The sequence below is a fragment of the Pinus tabuliformis genome, chromosome 4_2 (assembly GCF_031772625.1).
Source record: "Pinus tabuliformis cultivar Carrire ecotype Pingquan chromosome 4_2, CPIR1, whole genome shotgun sequence".
Classification (NCBI taxonomy): Eukaryota; Viridiplantae; Streptophyta; class Pinopsida; order Pinales; family Pinaceae; genus Pinus; species Pinus tabuliformis.
The window spans coordinates 611,434,997-611,456,173 of NC_142304.1; the positions used below are offsets into that span (position 1 = coordinate 611,434,997).

General features: G+C 33.4%; 1 protein-coding gene across 1 annotated transcript in view; it reads right to left on the reverse strand.

Moving 5' to 3' along the window:
* The window catches only part of LOC149170788 (glycerophosphodiester phosphodiesterase GDPDL1-like), a 66,428-nt gene extending 47,478 nt beyond the window's left edge, over window positions 1-18,950 (reverse strand). The window contains exons 1-7 of the mRNA XM_089425728.1: window positions 18,851-18,950; window positions 16,993-17,349; window positions 16,751-16,792; window positions 16,284-16,598; window positions 15,923-16,035; window positions 15,386-15,807; window positions 15,103-15,182 (exon numbers count right to left, since the gene is read on the reverse strand). Of these exons, the coding sequence (XP_089281854.1) occupies window positions 15,103-15,182; window positions 15,386-15,807; window positions 15,923-16,035; window positions 16,284-16,598; window positions 16,751-16,792; window positions 16,993-17,349; window positions 18,851-18,950 (1,429 nt within the window). The remainder of the gene's footprint in view (window positions 1-15,102; window positions 15,183-15,385; window positions 15,808-15,922; window positions 16,036-16,283; window positions 16,599-16,750; window positions 16,793-16,992; window positions 17,350-18,850) is intronic.
* Between the last annotated feature and the right edge of the window lie 2,227 nt (window positions 18,951-21,177).

Genomic DNA, 21,177 nt, shown 5'->3' on the forward strand with positions numbered 1-21,177 from the left:
AGAGCTATGATCCAAAATTCCCATTCTTTGGTATTTATTAATTTATGTGACCATCAATAAGAATGTCTGAAGCAGTGCACTTTGTTATAACATCATGAATTTTGTAGGTAGGCTTAGATTCTATCGCTAGTGTCAAGTATCAAGTATCAAGTGGTATCATATTTTCATAAGATAGAAGCTTGAGCATAAACATGAAAGAATTTTCCTATAGTGTTTGGTGGTGGAAGGACTTGAGAGAGGTTGTTTAAGATAATTATTGGAAGGAAATTTGTGAAAAAATGAGCTCAATTATTCCCATGTTGTGTTAATGAGGAGGAAAGTTTACCTTTCATTCAATGGGTTATGAGTTGTCTAACCTCAGTTTCCTTCGTGGCATTAATCAATGATGTTGCTTCTCCCCTCTTCCATGCTTAGAGAGTTCTAAGGCAACAATGTTCACTTTCGTCACTTCTATTCCTACTAGTGGGAGAAGGCTCAAGTAGAATATTAGACAATGCTAAGAAATTAGAGGCCTTCAAGGATATTACTCTTATAGAAAATTTTAGTTTAAGACACCTATTGTTTTTTATGATATTTTGATTTTTTTGATGGCTCGCATAAAGATGCAAATTTTCTACAATATGATTTATGATTTGGGTCTCTTCAAGGCCACCATGAGCATAAACCTTAATGCAACCAAGTCATCCATCTCATTGGTCTCAATTAATGAGGAGGGAAATCTCCATATTATGGGGATTTTTCCCTACACCTATATTTTTTTGGATGATGGAATCAAATACCTACGATATTTCCTAAATCTAAAGTGTTATAGAAAATAAGATTGGAACTAGATGGTTGAAAAATTAGAGAAAAGACTAAAATAATGTGTGTCCATTGGTTGTCCATAGTTGCGAAGCTTGATCTAGTGAAATTCATCCTCAAAGCCATTATTTTCTATTGGATGACACTCACATGGATCATAAAATGGATTATGGAAAAGCTTCGCAAAGTCTATCCAATATTCTTGTGGGAAGGTTCAAAGGATCAATTTGTTATGTCGTGCGTCAAGTGGGAAAAAATCGTTGTCTTCAAGGATTTGGGGGGGTGGGGGTTAAATAATCTCCCTCTATTTGTGAAAGTTCTTGCTACTAAGGTAGGCTAGAGGTTTATTTCTATTAAAAGCCTATGGAAGAACTGATACATAAGAAATACCTACACCTCGGGACTCTCGAATAATGGATCGGGAAACTAAACAAAGCTTAAACTAACATCTCTTTTATTTAGGAGGAATTCCTTGACTCTTTCCTTTTGATTGAAGAAGATATTTCGTGGAAAATTAGAAATGGATAGAAATTAAAAGTAAGTATTGAACCTTGGTTTAGGTGTGGGGAAGGATTTTTTCTTCGTCAAGCTTAGTAGACCACCTTAGTAGAAATGGTACCCATAATTTTAATGAGATGGTGAACATGGGCACTACTGATATTTGGGAACACGGATGGTAGTTTGCTGAAAACATAGAAATTTCAAATGCACATGGTGATGCTTGGAGGGGCTTAATTGCAGAGATTTGTTCCTCTCATATAAGGTTGATTGGCAGGGAGCTTGAGCTTCTCTAGTCACACTCACCCTTTGGAGCTCCAATACTCCAATATTGGGTTATCTTCATCTGATTTCTCACAAATTAAGAGGGTAACAAGTATGTTGGTGGAAACACTCGTGGAAATTAAAATTCCTAGTAAAATCATGCTTCTTCATGTGGCGTCTACTTGAAAACAAGGTTCCTACTTGAAAAAATTTACAAAAATGACATTTGGAAGGACCAAGTTGGTGTGCCCTCTGCAAGGATGGGGAATAATCTATTTGGCACCTCGTCATCAATTGTCCCTTCAAAAAATACATTTATTCCCTTTGCCATTCCAAACTTAATATTGGGATAGAGTGGGCTAGTAGTAATTTTTTTGAGGCTTGGAAAGATTGGTTTAATGATCAAGCAATTTAAAAATTCATAACCATCCCTTTGATCAAATGCTAGGGAATTTTTCTAGAAAGAAGTAAGGTCATATTCTAGGATACATTTTCTTCTCCAAATAGAATGACGATGTAGAGCTATGCTAATTTCTATAGCCTTCCCGAGAAAGATTGACCCCCAAACACTAGAGATATTTTACTAGAAGAGGTGGACAATTCTAGACTGTGGGATTTCTTTGATGGAGCTTCTTAGGATGATGGGTGATCTTGTGGTGGAGGATCTTAAATCTACTTTCGTGAAAATCACTTATTTACCTTAGAGACGAGCCTTAGTACATATACAAATAATTATACATAGCTCATGGCTTTAAAAATACTCCTATTTTCCAAAGAAAATGGGTGTAAGCCCCTACAATTCTTTGGAAAATCTGTGATATCTATCAACTGGGTTAAAAGAATTCAGAGATGTCACAGCCAACGATTATTCCCACTTATGGAGGAAATTTTGTTCAATTTTGTAGTTGTATACAATATTCATAATTAATATCTTAGTTATTCATGTATTTGTAAGGCATCTTCTTCATGCTATTTTCAAAATACAAATTCTAACGCATGTTCTTCATGTCCTCTTGAAAGAGAAAAAATTGAATTTTGAAAAATTATGTTGTTGTCTAATTCCTGAACTTGAACTTGTGATGAAATGTGTTGATATAGCATGATTTGAATTATCCAGAGTATTATGTTCATTCTGTCGATGTTTCGAACCCCAAAGGGGGTCCATCATTACACCAAAATTGATAGAATATGAATGATAGTTTCTTGAGAGAAGAATCTTCCAACCAAAGTATATATAAACCTAAAAATTGATAAATTTTTATATAGAAGCCGACCCTTACATATATGAATTCTTTTATTTTTAATTTTAATTATTATAATAATTGTAGTTTAATTATATTAATTTTGATTATTCTAGCTTTAATTATTTTAATTATTTGATTTTAATTATATTTTAAATAAATTAATTAATTAATAATCCCTAATAAATACAATTGATTAAATACTAATTGTAAATTTATTTTTATAAATGTGATCAGATTCTTTTCATTATTTTTGTAATTAGTTTTATTTTAATTAAAATAATTAAAGCTAGAATAATGAGTGATTACAGTGATTTACAAAAATGAGTATGAGGACTAGGATGTCATATGTGTAAAGAAATCAGAAAGGTAATAAAATTTCAGGTTTGATGCTTGAATGAAAACTGCATATGAGGAACATAAATAAATTTGTTCCATATTTCATTACATGGAGTGATTATTCAAAGAATTATTGGAGATCAAATTATGGGTTGTGAAAATGGCATCCCATAACTTGGTTTGATTATATTCCTTTGAAATTTTATAAATGTCCTGAGTCTAGTTAACCATGTTATCTTGTAATTCAAAATCATAATGTTATCTTCAAGATTTGTTATGGCTAATCTAAGGGCCTTTTTTTCCATGTAAAACATATTGGTAACTAGGAAATCACATTCCTTCCCTGCAAAGAAGTGATGCGTTGTTCAAAACGAATATGAGGTTTTGGAAAAAGACCACCAAAAGTATGCCAAAGTATGAAGTTCGATGCTTGGAATATAAAGTCTTGCATCAAAGTTGTGATTAAGGTTTGAAGAAACTATTTACGGAATTCCTAAAGAGGTCAAGAACCTCTCTTTCAGAAGAAATTCTAAGCACTAAGTTTTGAAGGACACAATCCATTTATTAAATATTCAAAATATCTTAGTATAAAGAAAGGTTGCATACCAATTCAAATCAGAATTCTAAGGAGTATTCTTATTATAAGGATATCTTTTCATATGTCACGGAATTCAATATGCATTCACAGTCCAAGTGTGTTACATACATATATGCTCATGTTGAATAAAGAGAATAAGTTGCAAACCAATATGGTTTCTGTAACTATGGCAAAAGTAAGAATTTATTTGTCGATATATGAGATACAAGGAAAAGATGGTTCAAAAGTACAAATGGAAAGTCTCCTCAATACATTGATATATTGAGAAAGCATGTATGTCCATATTATAAATATGAAATGGTGTTGGAATATGATGGAGTTCGATGAATATACTATTGTTTCATAGTCGGAGTTATGTTGCATATTTATGGTACACTTGGATTCAATATGGTAAGATGTAAAGTTTTACGGTAAGATGTAAAGTTGTTAGTAAAATAGATTAATACTAAAATATTAACAACCAACCTCATAATTTGTATGATGATATTTATTTATTTTGAAGCATAAGTACATATTCCATTATGGTTTTGGAAACATTTTTGAACTAGGAGATTTCCCTGTGTAGATCAAGAAGGTCTGTCATATTACCTCCCTTGATGAAGGTAACTTATTGGAAGATCTTTGACTAACATCAAGATGGAACATCTCTGAAGCATGAAGACTCTATATATGTTACTTTGGAATTTGGAAAATGGAATTTTAAAACTCTGGTGGACCTTGCAAAAGGTATAAAATCAATATTGAAAAATTTAGGGTTTGTAAACCTTAAATTAATTTTGAAGGATAATAAATATTTAGGGTTTAGAGATAAAACCATATCTAGACATTTCCACTAAAGGAAGAAACCTTAGATCATGATAATAAGGAATGACATTATGCTGGTGATGAAGGAAAAAATGTTAAAGATGCATAATGGGTGCAAAGAGGGTAAGATCAAGAGGGAGTTGGCATTTCCTATAATCTTCAAAAGATAAGTATTTTACATCTCTCTTCTTTGATTTGTTGTTGTACTATTAATTAGTATCTTGTATTTTTGTCGTTTTATTTATTGTAATTATTCTTCCATGATCTGTTAGTGAGGATTGTAGGTATATAGTAAGAGTTTCCTAGGTTCTCGCAAGAAAATTGAAGCAATGGAAAAAAAACCAAAGCATGTGACAATAGGAATTTTTGCATAATCATGCTTTTTGTTGAGAAATATTGTACTAGATGGGATCTGAGCTAAGAGGGAGCATGTAAATTATTAAGTTCATAATATAGTTTAAATTGCTCTAAAGACAAGTCAACAATGACTTCCAAATAGATCTACAATATATAGCATGCAACAGTTAACAATATAGACAAGTATAAAGCGAGAGTTGAGAATAGAAGGTTCTCCCAAAAAGAGGTATAGAATTATGACACGACATTCACTTCAATTTTTTGGTACAATTCTGTTAGAATTATTTAAAAATTACGCTGGAAAGTGGATGTAGAGATCATTCAATGGAGTCTAGTTAACCAAGTAGAAGTGTACATAAATTTGCCTTGGGGATTTGAGGTACATGAGAAGAAGTCTCATGATTAAATACGACTTTATACGATCATAAGAAGACAAATTGGGCATGATTAATCCTATTTCATTTGTCTATGATGTACGTAGAAGAACTCGTGTGTCAAAGGGAGAAGTTGTGGAAAAACGAATTAGTTTTATAACAAAAGGAACAATCAGATGAACTTGTTTTAACTTCAGAGGGAGTTAACCTTTGAGTTGGAGATAATGGTTTACAAAAATAAGGGGCACCTTGTAAGGGTGACAGGAAAGGAGTACTGGTGATGAATTTAGTTAAGGAGTCATATTAGTTTATGGTTGAGCTAAGGCATGTTTCTCAACATGTGTTGGAGTACCAGAAAGATAGACTTGGTCATGGCATGGCTAGTTATGCGTTGTTATATGTTTCAAACAGTGAAGTACAATTGTATATTCAAATTAGGCAAAGAGCATTGAACAAAGAAAGAGTTCATCAAGATACTTCTTCAGTTTGGGCTCTATTATAATTATTTGAATGCGTAGGAATCATAAATTTGTTGCACTCAAGTATTGCAAAGGTGGAGTATATTGTACCTATATTGGAAAGATGAGAAGAAATATGGTTTTAAAGGCTACTTGCAGAATTGTCTTAATCAAGTATAAGTGATGGCCATGATGACAAGTCGAAGGATAGCAAGATCTAGCAATAGGATATGGTATAGAAGCAAGCAGTATGGATCCAATATTATTCTACTGTCAAGAATATTGCTAACAAATATCTCTTCCTAGGGTGAAGGTTGTATACTTTGAGGAAAAGATTGAATTTATTGAGTGTTCCTCCCTTAGTGAGAGGGAGTCTTGATGAGATAACATCATGGACTGACATTCTCCCTGTATCAAGTAATTTGACATGAATTAGGGAGAATGGTCCAACAGAGGATATCCATTCTTCTTGTGTCAAGTATGTTGACCAGAATTAGGAAGAATGGTCCTCGAGAATTAGTCTCATTTATCATCAGTCCCTAAATTACTCAGATAAAGTAATTTTTTGGAGATTCACGACGTATTAAAGATATTGACTGGAATGATGGTGAATGAAGACTACTATGTATACGATGTGTTAGATAGACCCAAATTATGGTGACTAGTTGATGATAAATGATGTACCGTATGTCTAAAGTACCGACCAAGATTATGGTGAGGATCCACCATAGGTCAGAGGTACCGACTAGAATTATGGTAACTTGTTGAAGTTGTTGGTTTACCATGAGCCACAATTTTTTTACCAGTTATGGTATCCTATTGATGTTATTGATTTACCACGTGTCATAATTGTTGATTATATTATGGTTACTTGATCTACAATGTGTCACAATTGTTGACCAGATTATGGTAACTGGGTTTCCTATAACCTTTTCTTAGAGAAATTTGTCAACATTAATGCATCTAAATAAGCATTATGAATACCTCCCTAGCTAAGAGGGGGTGTTGAATTTTTTAGTTATGGTCTGTCTTCATAATTAATATATTAGTCATTGATGTATTTTTAAAGCATGTTCTTCATGTTATTATCAAAAGATAAATTCTAAATCATGTTCTTCATGTCCTTTTAAAGGAGAAAAAATGTTTTCAAGTCCACCCTCTTCCTAGTCAAGTTTTCCCCAGTGAAGAGCCACCCATTTGGTTAACATGATCACTATATGTGTTTCATTTGACCTCCTAATCAAGGATACAATTCGAATCACTTCTGAGGAAGAGTTCACAATATCTCAAGGATATGACAAAGTCACCAATCAAGCAGAAATTATGACCAAAAAACGAGAACACTAGCTAAACCCCCCCAATAAAACATTAAAAAACAACTCAAAAACAGAAAGTGTGTATGCTGGAACGACTTTTTTTTGTGGGGTTAAATTTTCAACATTTTTTATAAATGATAGTAAAAGCCATTTTTTTCTGCAAAAACTTGAAAAAAAAAATATTGATGTTCGCATCAATGTTTTTTTGGTTAAAATTCCAATATTTTTTAGCAATGCCATTAAAAATAAAATATCATTACTCCAAAAATCATTAAAAGTTCAATAGTTTTCAACAATATGTTGAGGATAAAATATCACGAGTCCAAGTAACCTAAAAATTCCAACAATTTTGAACCATGACATTAAAGACAAAATATAACGTCTCCAAAAACCTTAAAATTTCAACACTTTTCATCCATGGAATAAATGAAAAATATCATTATTATAAGAAACCTTATATTTTCAAAATATCTCGAGATCAAATATCATAACTAAATTAAACCTTAAAAATAAATGCCTAAATCAAAATGTCATTATACCAAATGATAAAAATATAGTACTTTTAAAATCTTAGCCTAAGACAACTTGTCACATTGCAATGAAAACATAAAAATCAACCATCAAATTGACACATGATGGGGGCATGTTTGACCATTTCCAATTGAAACTTAAAAATCAACCATCAAATTAACACACAGTGGAGGCAAACTTGATTCATTGTAACAAAAATCGAAAAATTAACTAACAAATGGACACATTGGGGTCAGGTTGTTAGTTGAGCATCATCACAATCCCTAGAACAAAAAAAAAAAAAAAAAAAAAAAAAAGAAAAAATAACCAAAATAATAATAATAATAATAATAATAAATTAAAACATTGAAAAATAATAATAATAATAATAATAATAAATTAAAACATTGAAAAAAGGATAAATTAAATTAAAAAAAATGTATAAAAGAGCAAAGAAAAAAATAGCCCATAAAAAGATGAAAATTTAGATATAAAAAATTAAAAAAATACAAATAAAAAAACAAAAACAAAAAAACAAAAAACATATATATTAAAAAAAACAAACAATTTAAAATATGAAAAAAAATAATAATTTTAAATTAATAAATAAATAAATAAATAAAAATAAAAAGTCAATATTGTGTCGCCCATGAGCCGTGGTGGTAGTTGGCACAGCTCCGACCTCCCTAACCTGCGGCCCTTCGCAGCTGGGCTTGGGTGATAGGTTGATTCCCAGAATCAGCCTACCCCGCCTTGTGACCCCTTCCTTACCCATAACGCTTTCATCGATAAGCAAGGGTGACATTATGCCATTTTTTTTATATATTAAATATATATATATATATATATATATATATATATATATATATATATATATATATATATATATATATATATATAACTAACATTTTATGTATAATCTTTTTCCCTCGTTTATCGTAATATTTTTGTTTATTTATTTATTTTTTTAATTGTAAATAGTTTAGTTTTAATTTCTTACTTTGATTTATTTTTTGAAGTTAGCGAAAAAGCCTAAAAGTAATATTTTTTTATTATATGTATGTGCAAATGTATATTTTTTTTGTCAGATATTTAAAATTATAATCTTTTTTATGAAAATTATTTTATTCGTATCGAGGTATTGATTAACTTTGAAGTATTAATTTTAGTGTTTTTAAAAGTTTGCAAAAGAATAAATAATTTAATTAAAAAACAATAAGGAAAAATAAAAATCCTCTAAAAGCAAGTATTTTAGGAAGAAAAACGAAGAAGATAAAGAAGACAACTTGAAAAATGGTTAAATAACAAAACATTAAAAAAAATTGCATGCTTGAGACATAAAAAAATTAAGTGCCAAAATATGTCTCAAAAAAAAATTGATGTTTCTCAAAATTAACATGAAAATAAATAACATTTAAAAAAATTCAAGTCTCAAAAATAAGCCTGCAAAAAAGGGGTTGATGTTGAATCAACACTTTTCAAAATTGGCATGAAAATTACTAACATTTAAAAAAGTATGTTCATACTTAATACATAAGAAAATTTAAAGTACCAAAATTATGCTAAGAAAATAGTATACTCTTTTCAAAATGGAATGATTTTTTGCTACCTCTAAAAAAGTGAAAGATTGGTCAAGTTTTCGCTTTGTTGGTAATTGTGTTACAAGTTTGAAATCAAGTAAAAAGAAAAAAAGAAGATTATGTGAGGCATAGATTTTGTTGAGGAAGAAAAATATATTTATGATAAAGAAAGACAAGTTGTAGGACCGACACTTTCGCTGTAATGTCGAGTTCTAGGATCAAGATTTTGGGTGCAAAAGCATGAGATGCAGGACCGAACTTCCTAGTTGCAAGACCAATAATCTCTATGTAGAAGGAAACCAAAATTCAGCTCTAGTAGGCAGATTAGACCGAGTCTCTTGGAGAAGATGGTTTACATGACTAGGAAAGAGTTGACCAGGTTTGACCATATGATTGACTAAATGATCTAGGTGTGTCTCTTATTGAACTCTAAAGAAAAAGTTGACAGGGTTTCCTCCATGTGATTGATTTTTCTTAGAGTAAAATCTTGTGTTGTTGTTTTAGTTATCTCTTTACAATTCTATTGTGTCTTGTTGAAAATATTTTGTTTAAATACTTAATGATTAATTAAAATATGAAAAGAGTTAAAATAAGTATCATTAAAATAATTATGGGGAAATTTTTTGAAAAATGAACAGAGTTGTCGTGTCAAAGATACTTATGATTTTTTATTTTTTTTTCTTATCATGTCTTTAGAGAACCCAATTGGATGGAAATGAACTCTCTAAAGTATTAGGAAGCCTCATAATAAACTATCTCTGTCAGGAGATAGACTTTAACTCCTCCTAAATACCTATACGTATTGGACCGTTAACCTATTTCCTTAAGAAAGAAGTCCAACTCTTAACTAAACAAACACAATATTACAAATTAAATATAAATTTAATTACTGTAACAAAATGAAATGGAGATAGACTTTAACTCCTCCTAAATACCTATACGTATTGGACCGTTAACCTATACCTATACGTATTGGACCGTTAACCTATTTCCTTAAGAAAGAAGTCCAACTCTTAACTAAACAAACACAATATTACAAATTAAATATAAATTTAATTAGTGTAACAAAATGAAATGCGGGGTAATTAACTCATTACACCAGGAGCGGGTAATGTGATAATTCTTTATTTAATGAAATTTTCTAAGTTTATCTATTTTATCCGTAAATCTTATTTAAAAATATATCACACCATAATAAACCATTATTAAGCGAAAGGTTGCTAGAAAGTTGCATTAAATTCAGTATAGAGTCAGCTGCAATATGACAATTTTATTGTCGAAATGGTTATTGAGCGAAAGACTGTTTGACAGTTTCATGTATTTAAGAATCCACAATTTTATTATCGAAATGGTTATTGAGCGAAAGACTGTTTGAGAGTTTCATGTATTTAAGAATCCATTGTAGGAGGAGACTCCAATGGGATTCACATGAATTGGAATTGAGGAACATTTAACCATATCTCTTTATAAATTGTAGAAAGACAACTGATAAAATAACAAATCAAATCAAACTATGAGGGAGCTGATACATATGCATTCATCCAACTGTAAACTGGCGGGTCCCATGTCCTTCGAAGTCTCAGTTTTAGGGAGTGCGAGGTCAGCCAGATAGGAAACACATTGACCTTCTTTAATTGTATCCTATAGATTTTAAAGATGCCGTTTTTGCTTGCTGTTGTCTGATGCAGGACAATATTCTATGGATTATGTCTCTATTAATGACCATTAGTAGTGTAGGGTATACACCAATGGAAGGGGACTTGACTTTGAATAGTTGAAGAAGTTAAACCAGCAGAGTGTCCATCTCCCAACCATATAAGAAACATGACGGCATTCAACCTGAGAGAGAGAAACATAAGCGAAAAGTTGTTGGGAGGTCCAGTTTGAAGGGTGGGCGAGATGTACGAGAGACAGCGACGTAAGCAGAGAAGACTTCGCACAAATGGATAGATATAACCAAGAGGACGACTTAGTACAAAGGAATAGAGATACCCAAGAGAATGAAGATGAACTGCATATGAAATGGCTTGTATTGCAAAGAGAAAGGAGATTTAGACTCTCTAAATATGCGTCTCCCTGCACAAGTTCAAAATTATTTGAACAAGAACTATCCAAGATCAAAATTATTTGGACAAGAAGAACTATTCAACTATGTTCTAAAGAGGGTAACATATGTGAAAAAGACTCCAATATTGAGGCATAGAGACATCCAAGGAGATAAAAGATAAAATTTAAGGTATATGAAATACTTTGTATGGTAAAAGTAGAGAAGATTGTTACCCTCCAAATATTTTTCTTTGTATTTTTTCTCTGAGTATTATTATGGAGAGGGGGTTTTAAGATAATTTTTGTGTAAATTGTCTTAATTTTGGATAAAAATAAATTTGTATATTGTCTTTTAACTCACTATAAAAAGTTGTCTCTACAAAGTCAATTTAGAACACATGTTATTATTGCTTTATAAAAGAAATATAGAACACGGGAATTATTGTTTTTTAGAAAACAATTTCATTTGTTTTTTGAGAGACCTGAAAAATGTATTAAAAAATAAACAAATTATTTTAAATGTTTTTTTAAAATGGTTTCAACATTCAAAATTTTGAAATAGCAACTTTAATTACCTCAAATTTATATTCTTTATAAAAAAATAACAAATTCAAATATTTTTTTAAGCTAATAATAAAATCTTTTAAATATCTATGAAAAAACAATTTCTAAAACTTAACAATTTCTGAAAATAAACTTCAAAAAAATAATGTTACACACTTATATTTTCTAAAAAAGCATTCATGTCATTAAATTAGTAAGAAATATCTTTATCAACGACAATAATCAACATAGTGTACATTCACAAGCACGGTAATGTGTCCATGTATGTAGACAACTAAACAAAAATCTAGAAAGAGGTCATTTTTCACAAACACTTAGAAAAAGTACATGGTAGCATATACTATATGCTTTGATTCGCACAACCTAGTGCACTCCTTAGGAGCTTGACCGATGCAGATTCTAGTTATTAAAATTTAACACTTGTTTGATGGACGGGCTTGCACATCCTCATTTTCTTTATGAAAGGTGCTTATAGTTCCATAGGTTATATAAATATGGAACTTCGTTGTTGGATAAATAGGAGGGTCTACCTCTTCTCCCTTCCATCCATGCCCTTTGCATAGATTTTGATCTATAAAGCATAAATTTGATCACTTCTATTTCCCATAAAGTCATACAAGAAATTTTTTCCTAATTACCCTGACCATAATCGCATTAAGGTTAACCTTTAATTTTCGGTGCCTCTGCTCCACGGTAAATGATATGTACTATTAATATTAATCCAAGGACCTGAGAGGACTAGAACATGGGACCATTCATACAAGTTGTTTTTTCCTAATTAACATGACCATAACCGCATTAAGGTTAACCTTTAATTTTCGGTGCATGTGCTCCAGGGTAAACGATATGTACTATTAATCCAACGACCTGAGAGGACTAGAACATGGGACCATTCATATAAGAGAGATTTTTCCTAATTACCATGACCATAAACGCATTAAGGTTAATCCTTAATTTTCGGTGCCTGTTTTCTAGGGTAAACGATATGTACTATTAATCCAAGGACCTGAGAGGACTAGAGTTAGCTCGCTTCGAGATGCTGACCACGATGGAATTTTAACCGGAGGAACTAGGGTTGTGAGGACGTGTTGTTTGCTAAGCTTCAGAGACTCGAATCGGTGACTGCTAAGCAACTAGATTGGATCATCTGTGGTTTCAGTACCTGTATAAAACTATGAATGCTTAGTCCGACATGTTTGATTCCATTTTTTGTGCAGCATCCTCATGTTCAACTCCACCTGATATAGGGACACAATATTTCGTGAGAAGTTTTATTTTCAAATGAACTGTAAAATTCATTTGCAAGACCTGGGTAATAAATTGATGTGAATGGATATACCTTTGCCGCCGCATTAGTTTCTTTGGAGATATTATCATTGTTTTTGCACTGTTCAAGCTGGAAAGGCAACTTTTATTTGGATGACACCATGGTTTCTGTTAGTTTATGGCCTTGTTCGCGTAGAATCTGTACTTCATGGTAAAAGTTTGTGGAACATTCAAAGAAACAGTTGAGCATATATTCCAAATCATCATATGAGTTGACAGTTTTTAGTGTGGGCATTGGCCACTTGAAATTCTATGAAGTTTGAGCCAAAGCTTCGCTTCCTATTTCATTGATCTTTGATTTACTCAATCTCCAAGACCATATTCAATGACATTATTAGTCATGTCACCATTATTAGAATAGTGCAACCATTTTTGGTTTTAAACAAGGGCAGCTGCGAGGCAGCGAGTCCCTGCATCAAGTTAACATTTAATGTCTACTGACTCCCGGGCACATGAGATCTGCATGCTTAATCAAGGACATGTTGAGCAGCGTGTTTTCTATAGAGACGTTTGCCTGAAATCCCGTGTGAGCCATGTGGGCATGGACGCGTTTACCATCTGCAAGGGCTTAGCAAAGAAGTATAAACAGAGGAGTCACACTGGGTTAACATTTAAGGTCTACTGACTCCCGGGCACATGAGATCTGCATGCTTAATCAAGGACATGTTGAGCAGCGTGTTTTCTATAGAGACGTCTGCCTGAAATCCCGTCTGAGCCATGTGGGCATGGACGCGTTTACCATCTGCAAGGGCTTAGCAAAGAAGTATAAACAGAGGAGTCACACTGGTCACTCATTGATGATGCGAGTTGCGTTGCCATTGGTTTTAAGAGAAGCTGTGAAAGCAGTTGAAACAAGCAACTTATATTGATATCATATATGGTCATAGTAATGGGATTTATACATAACCAATACACGTGAACAAGTATAACACATGAGTAACCACGATGATTACAGGAAGCAGGCATACTTCCAAAGCTAATGTAATCTTCAAGCTCAATGTTTGACTAAAAGGATAAACTGACTGAAGCAACAGACAACAGCTGTCGAGCTTGAAGCAGATTTGGTCTAATCTTAACACGGTAACAGTGTGATGCCTGGTAGTTAATGACATTTGAAAATCTCATTTATGACATTTGTTTAATATTGCATGAAAGCCAAAAGATATATCATATATTATGGGATTGGCTTTAAAACTTACAGCTTTATGATATCTCTATTCCTGCGATTGCCTGGTCGACTGGACATGGTATTAAATTGAATTCAAAACCCAACTGTGCCTTTCCGAGGTATTAAAGATTTAGTTGGGGCATGCAACCTATAATCCACCACAGCGTTCCAAAAGATCCTTTCCGCTTACAATAACCTTTTCTTCAATACGTGACCAAAAAATTAAGAAGCACAGAACTTTAAACCAGAACAAATGAAATTATTGACTAAATTATATATGAAGTGGCAAAATACTACATCTCAGCAATGTTGGGATGGTAGATCCTATTCATAAAACGAATAGTTGGTGGTGTGAATGGATAAGCAGTTGATAATTCCACATAAACCGTCCACACTCCATCTTGGTAAAGACCTAATTAGATCATGACAAACAGTGAATTCTTCTTAACATCCCAACAATCTACTCATTACAAAATTAAACAATGCCATTAAGACTTAACAATAAGTAAATTCATATATGAACTCAGGGATTGAGACAAAAGCCGAAGCAAGCAACCTACATGCAAAATGGCAATGGGTTGTGCCAGCGCTAAGAGATATGTACAAATTTTCCAATCTTTTCCACTGGGAAAACTTTAGCAATGTAATTTTTTCCTGAAGTAGCTCAGCTTGTCACCTAGAATAATTCGAGAGAAAAAGAAAACAGTTAACTCTCAGTTCATTCTAGCTTCAATACAATGTAACCTAATTTACTAAATTATTTTCCCTGGCGTGGGGTATTTCCTATTATAACTAACAGAATCCAGGTCTCTAATAAACCCAAAAGAAAACAAGAAAAGCAATGGAATTCTAACTTACTGTGTCGAGGTCCCATGAACTCCACATAGAAATTATTGCTTGAATCCTCTACATTCTTCATTTTAAAGCCTTTCATCATACTGCCCATTGACCAACACTTTCCAGTTAGCCAACGCACAACGAAATTCGTATGATTTCATGTAAAAAATGTTATGAAACAGAAAACTTTGTTCAGATTCTCGGATGCATGATGAATTGTTTGTGTTGCCTCCCATACATATATACAGTAAAGTATAAACCATAGACTAAAAGGATAGACTGACTGAAGCAAAAGACAACAGACTGCACAAGAATGAATTTGAAATCCACAGTCAATGCACACTTAAGCAGGAATAGAGGAATGAAAGCCAGCCAGAGAAGAAAGACAAAAACTGACATATTATAGAGGTGCAGTCGCTGGACAATATCTGTGTACCCTACAAGAAATGACTGAGAAGCCGGGAAAATCACATTCCTCATTAATACTACGGCATGAGAAAATGTTTTCATCTCCTCAATGGTAGAATCTGGAATGCTGATAGCAGTTTCGTCCACAACATAAACAAGCTTAAATTTTGTAAGTTGCTTGAACTCTGTTAGCACAGCACTTTCATCAGATTGTATCATGATTCTATTGGTCATGTTGTTGTAACCACTCTTAGTTAGAGCTGAAATAATGGGCTCCATGATACTAAGATTCCTTTTCAATGATATAGCTCGTGCATTCTGTGAAAAAAAGCAAGAAACAAGATACACTTTATAGTATCATGAGTTAACATTTATTTCATGAGCTAGTTTATATTTAACTCTTCAGATTTCTAATCAGATTGAAGAACTGTACCTCTATGTTGATGATAACATGAACATTTCCTTGACTCTCTGCAAACTCTAAAAAGGCAGACAGATTTCTTAGAAGATTATAACCCTCTATATTAAACGGGCTGTAAATGTTTGCTGCACAGTACAAGAAATTCATATCACAGTATTACATCAGTTGCCCTCTGAAATACTAAACCTGTTATATTTTAGCAGAGCTAAAGTTCTCCATTATTATTGATAAAAAGAGGGAGAAGTTAGCAATGTACTATCATTTGAGGAACAATTCAAATGATTACACTTTTGAAACTTTGGAAATTAACAGGTGTGCGAGGAAGAGATTTTCTATTATTTTGACTGTTTCATCCAGCATGGATCAGACTTACGTGTCAAGCTTTGAATTTCATTCCATGTGAGATCAAACGTGAAGATGCCTGGCCGGTTATTTGGGGTATCTAGCACCATTTTTTTGATGCCTGGTACGGTTGTTAAGCGAGATGGATAAAACACTGAATTTGATACGATATTTGTTCCTATCATAAGGTCTGGTGATTCCCTACAGATAGGAACACCATCTTTTGTTATTTGAACAGAGCAATCAATGTAGTCAGCTCCATCTCTTATTGCAGCCTGATAGGCAATATCCGTACAACCTGGGTAGTCACCGCTAGCTCCATTGTGAGAAATTATTAATGGTTTTCCTGGAACCACCAGTTGAAGCACAGTTAATGTTAGCAGTCCATGTACAGTACTCCAGAATTTCAATATTTCCAGCAGCAACTATATCAGAGAGCTAAACGACGCAGTTAAAAAATGGCTAAAAGGCAAGCAGGATATGAAGTGAACTGTGCACCTGCGTTGGAGGATGTACTGACATTGCTCTGAGCATAGCAAGCTGTATTGTCATTAATCCACAGAAATCCAGTGAGTTTATAGTTTTAAGAATCTTGATCAACAAAGAAATATATTCAGAAAGAGATACATACTTATTATTATAAAAACATTCTGGCCTTGAAAGACATAAGAAGAATTATAGCCCTACATGGGTAGGGGATTGTACAAATTGATGGAGGTTAAGTAGCAAGAAAGCCATACCTATAGCCTCTGACGCTGTTACAGAGAAATCGGTTAGGATGCCATCAACTGTGAAATTCTTGTTGTCCACGAACTGAAGATATTCCCTTATTGGATCATAGCTATAATTGTAGCTCATGCCATATTCATCATTGGCAAAATTAGCAGCAAATATTTCCAGCCCTGCAGAGTGTGCATCTTGTACAATACTTGTAGGTGCTTGTAAATATAAGTTTGTACCGACAGGCCAGATGTAGTCCTTTGGAACCATGATTCCAGCAGCAAATGTCTTCACAAATGTTAAATTTTTTACGAGGGAACCATATGTTGCATTCGTTGATGGGTCCACATCTTCTTTGCCCAGAAGCATCAGTATTACTCAGATGTAATGGCAATTAGCTGTCTTTTATCACGATTTGCCACTAAAAGATGAGTTTTCTAACCTAAAATGATTATCATATGTATTATCTCACCCTATTTCAATGTTCGTGATAATGTTATGAAAAGCAATATAATATTGAAAAGCAATATATCAGTCATATATAAAATAATAATATTATTACAAATAGTAACATAATAATATTATTACAAATAGTAACATATGATATATTTTGATAATATAAAGTTATAACACGTGAAACGAGATCTTCTAAGTGATTTATTGATAGAACAACCACGTGTACCGAAATTTCTTCGCCAGATGCCTAACACATTCATTTCTATGCTAACACATTCATTTCTATGTGTCCATAGGATCTTGGCTTGTTCTTCATATAAGCTGTTAGTACAATAGCATATAAAAGACAATAGCTACAGTCCACGAGCGCTTACGCATTAAGTGAAATAAAAAACGCTGGGAGAAGAGGTGGGCTAGGATAAATACCTGAAATTTCATTACTTATGTGCTTCGTGTTTGCTCGCTAAACAAACACGACTTTGCAACTCATTCATCCCCTCCAGCCATTCATCTTTCGAATCTGCAAAAACTGAATGAAGTCGGGCTCCTGGCAAGGAGCAGTATAAGGTTCATTATGAGCCTTTCATTGGCCTTCCATTGGGTACTTGTGAAGTTGCTAAGGTCTCTGTGAAAGGGAGTGGTGCTGTTAAGAAGTAGCAGAAGAAATGTGTGAAGCGGAATAGGAAGTCGGGTGCAGCGTCAGCTAAAAGATGAGCTTATGTTTATGGAGAATGATGAGGCTGGTTTCATTGAGAATAGTCTCAAATTGATTAAGGGTGCAGCCTTGGGGAGTGGTGTTGTTAAGAAGCAGCAGAAGAAATGTTCTGCTTTGCTACTGTTAAGAAGCAGTAGAAGAAAAGTAGAAGAAATGTGTGAAGTAGAATAGGAAGCCGAAATGTGTGAAGAGGAACAGGAATTCCCCTGTAGTATCAGCGAAAAGATGAGCTTATGCTTATGGTGAATGATGAGGCAGCTAAAAGATGAGTTTATGCTTATGGAGAATGATGAGGCTGGTTTCGTTGAGAACAGTCTCAAATTGATTAAGGGGCCAGACTTGGTGGACAATACGCATAAGCATAAGCTGATGGAGCCGCACTGAATGCCAATGGAGCTGTAAAATTCAGTAAGTACCAACAACCCCAAAAAATTTAAGATGTTTTGTTTACAGTTTTGAAATTTTGATGCTTTCAACAAATATGTAAACTTATGTAAACTTTTGAATGGAAATTGATCATTCTGCAGAAAATTAGAATTCAAAATGTTGTGAATTAATATCCTGAAAAAATGAGATGAGATATATTACATGTAGAAGGTCAAAAATACTGATTAGTAATTTCACCTTAAGAAGCAGGCCTCCATCCAGGAAGCAGACCTGCGTCTTGGAGAGTGGTTAATCTCACAGGCAGAACGTCTTCGACCAACGTCTTGGACAGTGGTTAATATCACAGGCAGAACGACTTTGACCAAACGTCTTGGACAGTGGATCTCCTCCCTCAAAGCAAACCTGCATCTTAAGTGCCATGGGTTATTCTCCTCCCTCACAGGGCGAAACAGGTTTGATGAATAGTTCTGGTAAAGACAGTGGAAATAGGTTTGATGAACAGAACAATTTCGATATTAGTTTGCCACTTGTATCCTCATGCATAACCATGCCACTTGTTTTATTTTCTGTATATCTATGAGATCACTGAAAAAGCAATATTAATCTCTAGCATTTGTACCTATCGAATTAATGTTAACATTAAAACAAGCCCGTTGACGGTTAGCGAGAATGCACCGGGCTTAAAAGGAATTTAAGCTATGCTCGAGCCTCTTCCGCCTCGGGAAGAGGCCAAATAATATGGCGAAGTCTCAGGTGGAAATGTAACTTAGGCTATCTCGGCACATCCCCACACAGGGCATTTGCAAACTTTATGATAAACACCGAATAACATCGGGCAGCGACAAAGAACTAATGTTAACTCAGACCAATTCGATTACTATAGTCCCTGCCGAATGCCAGATGGCAGGGACTAATAATACTTCAATTTTGCATGCATTTTGCATTTTGCATTCCTAGACAGAGAACCGACAGATATATGTAGTCACAACCCGCTCATACCCAGGAAAAAAGTATCAAGCTCGAAAGAGTTCTCTAAAGACTGGACAAAGATTTGTTGAACTATGTTAATTTCATGCACACAAATCGTCATCTAAAAATGGTCAGAAACAATATTAAGTACATATTTACATATTTATGATTTTTAAGAATTCTCGGCTAAGAAGAAAGATAGTATATATTTCTCTGAACATAAATTTCGAAAGAAAATGTCTAGAGCTTATGTTGAGGTTTGTTTGTAGAAAACGTTATGCCCACCTCTTTGAGGCGATGATGATGCATTGTTCTATATATTTTTATTGTCAATCTCCAAAAGATGCTCACTTTCTAGGTTCTAAAGTCTTAACTTCCCTACCTAGTGGGATGCTTCCCATACTTTTATGAGCACACTTTGTTTGTTGTGTTTAGTGCTGATTTTATATTCAATATATGTCTGATGTGAAGAGAAATCGTGGACAAGAGATTTCTTTTCTCAATATTCATAATAGTTAAATAGAATAATAGAAAACGTCAAAAATAAATTACTAGTGTGAAACTCGACTAAACTGAAGTAAAATTGAACTGACTATGACACCTAGCAGATAGTAGAATCAAATGTGATGACACCTAGCACACACTAAGATTAATATCTCAACATCCCCTCCTAATCTCAATTGTTACAAGTAGAGGCACTTACAATGCCTAATTGATTTCTTTCAAATTGAAATACATTTTCCCCAATGGCTTTGTGAAAATACCTGCAAGATGATCTTTGGAACAACAAAAAGCAATTATTATGTCCCCATCATTGACAAGATCATGGATGAAATAAAGACGTGTGTCAATGTGATTCCTCTTTGTGTGGAAAAGTGATTTTTTGATAAATAAATCGTTGAATTTTTGTCACAGTAAATAGGAGTTGGCTCCTTCTAAACATTTGAAATATATTTCAATGATCTTCCCAACCACACTCCTTGATATGTTGTTGAATTTGCTACTACATATTCTTCTTCTGATTGTTTCCTGGATGTCCATGAAATCAGATTGGTTCGAAGATGAAAAGCATACCCTGGGGTACTTTCGCAATCATCTAAACTCTATGTATAAGCATTGTCTGTAAAACATGAAAGTGAACAATTTTTAGAATGTGTATAGAACAAACCATAGTATATGGTCCCTAGAATATACATTAAGATCCCTTTTGCAACCTTCTAATGAGAAATATTTGGTGATTGCATAAACTTGAAGACAAAACTTTATGCAACCGTGATATCAGGTCTAGTTGCAGTGAGATACAACAAACTACCAACTAGACTTTTATACAATGTGGGGTCAACTGGTGGTGCTACATCTTCTTTACTCAACTTGGTGCCTTGAGCAATCGGTGTATCAACTAGTTTGCAATTTGTCATTCTGAAGTTTTGGATGATGTCAGTGGCATATTATTGTTGACCAACAAAAAATTCATTAGAAGATTGTTGAATTTCAATGCCTAGAAGTATTCGTGACCCGTAGATCAGTGATATCCAACTCTTTTTGCACTGCTACTTTGAAGTCTTCTAACATCGTGTTGTTTGTATAAAGAAGATCATTGATGTAAAGGCATAGAATCTGAATCTTACCTTCATGATTTTTGGTATACAAAGTTGGCTCATAGTTGCTTCTAGAAAAA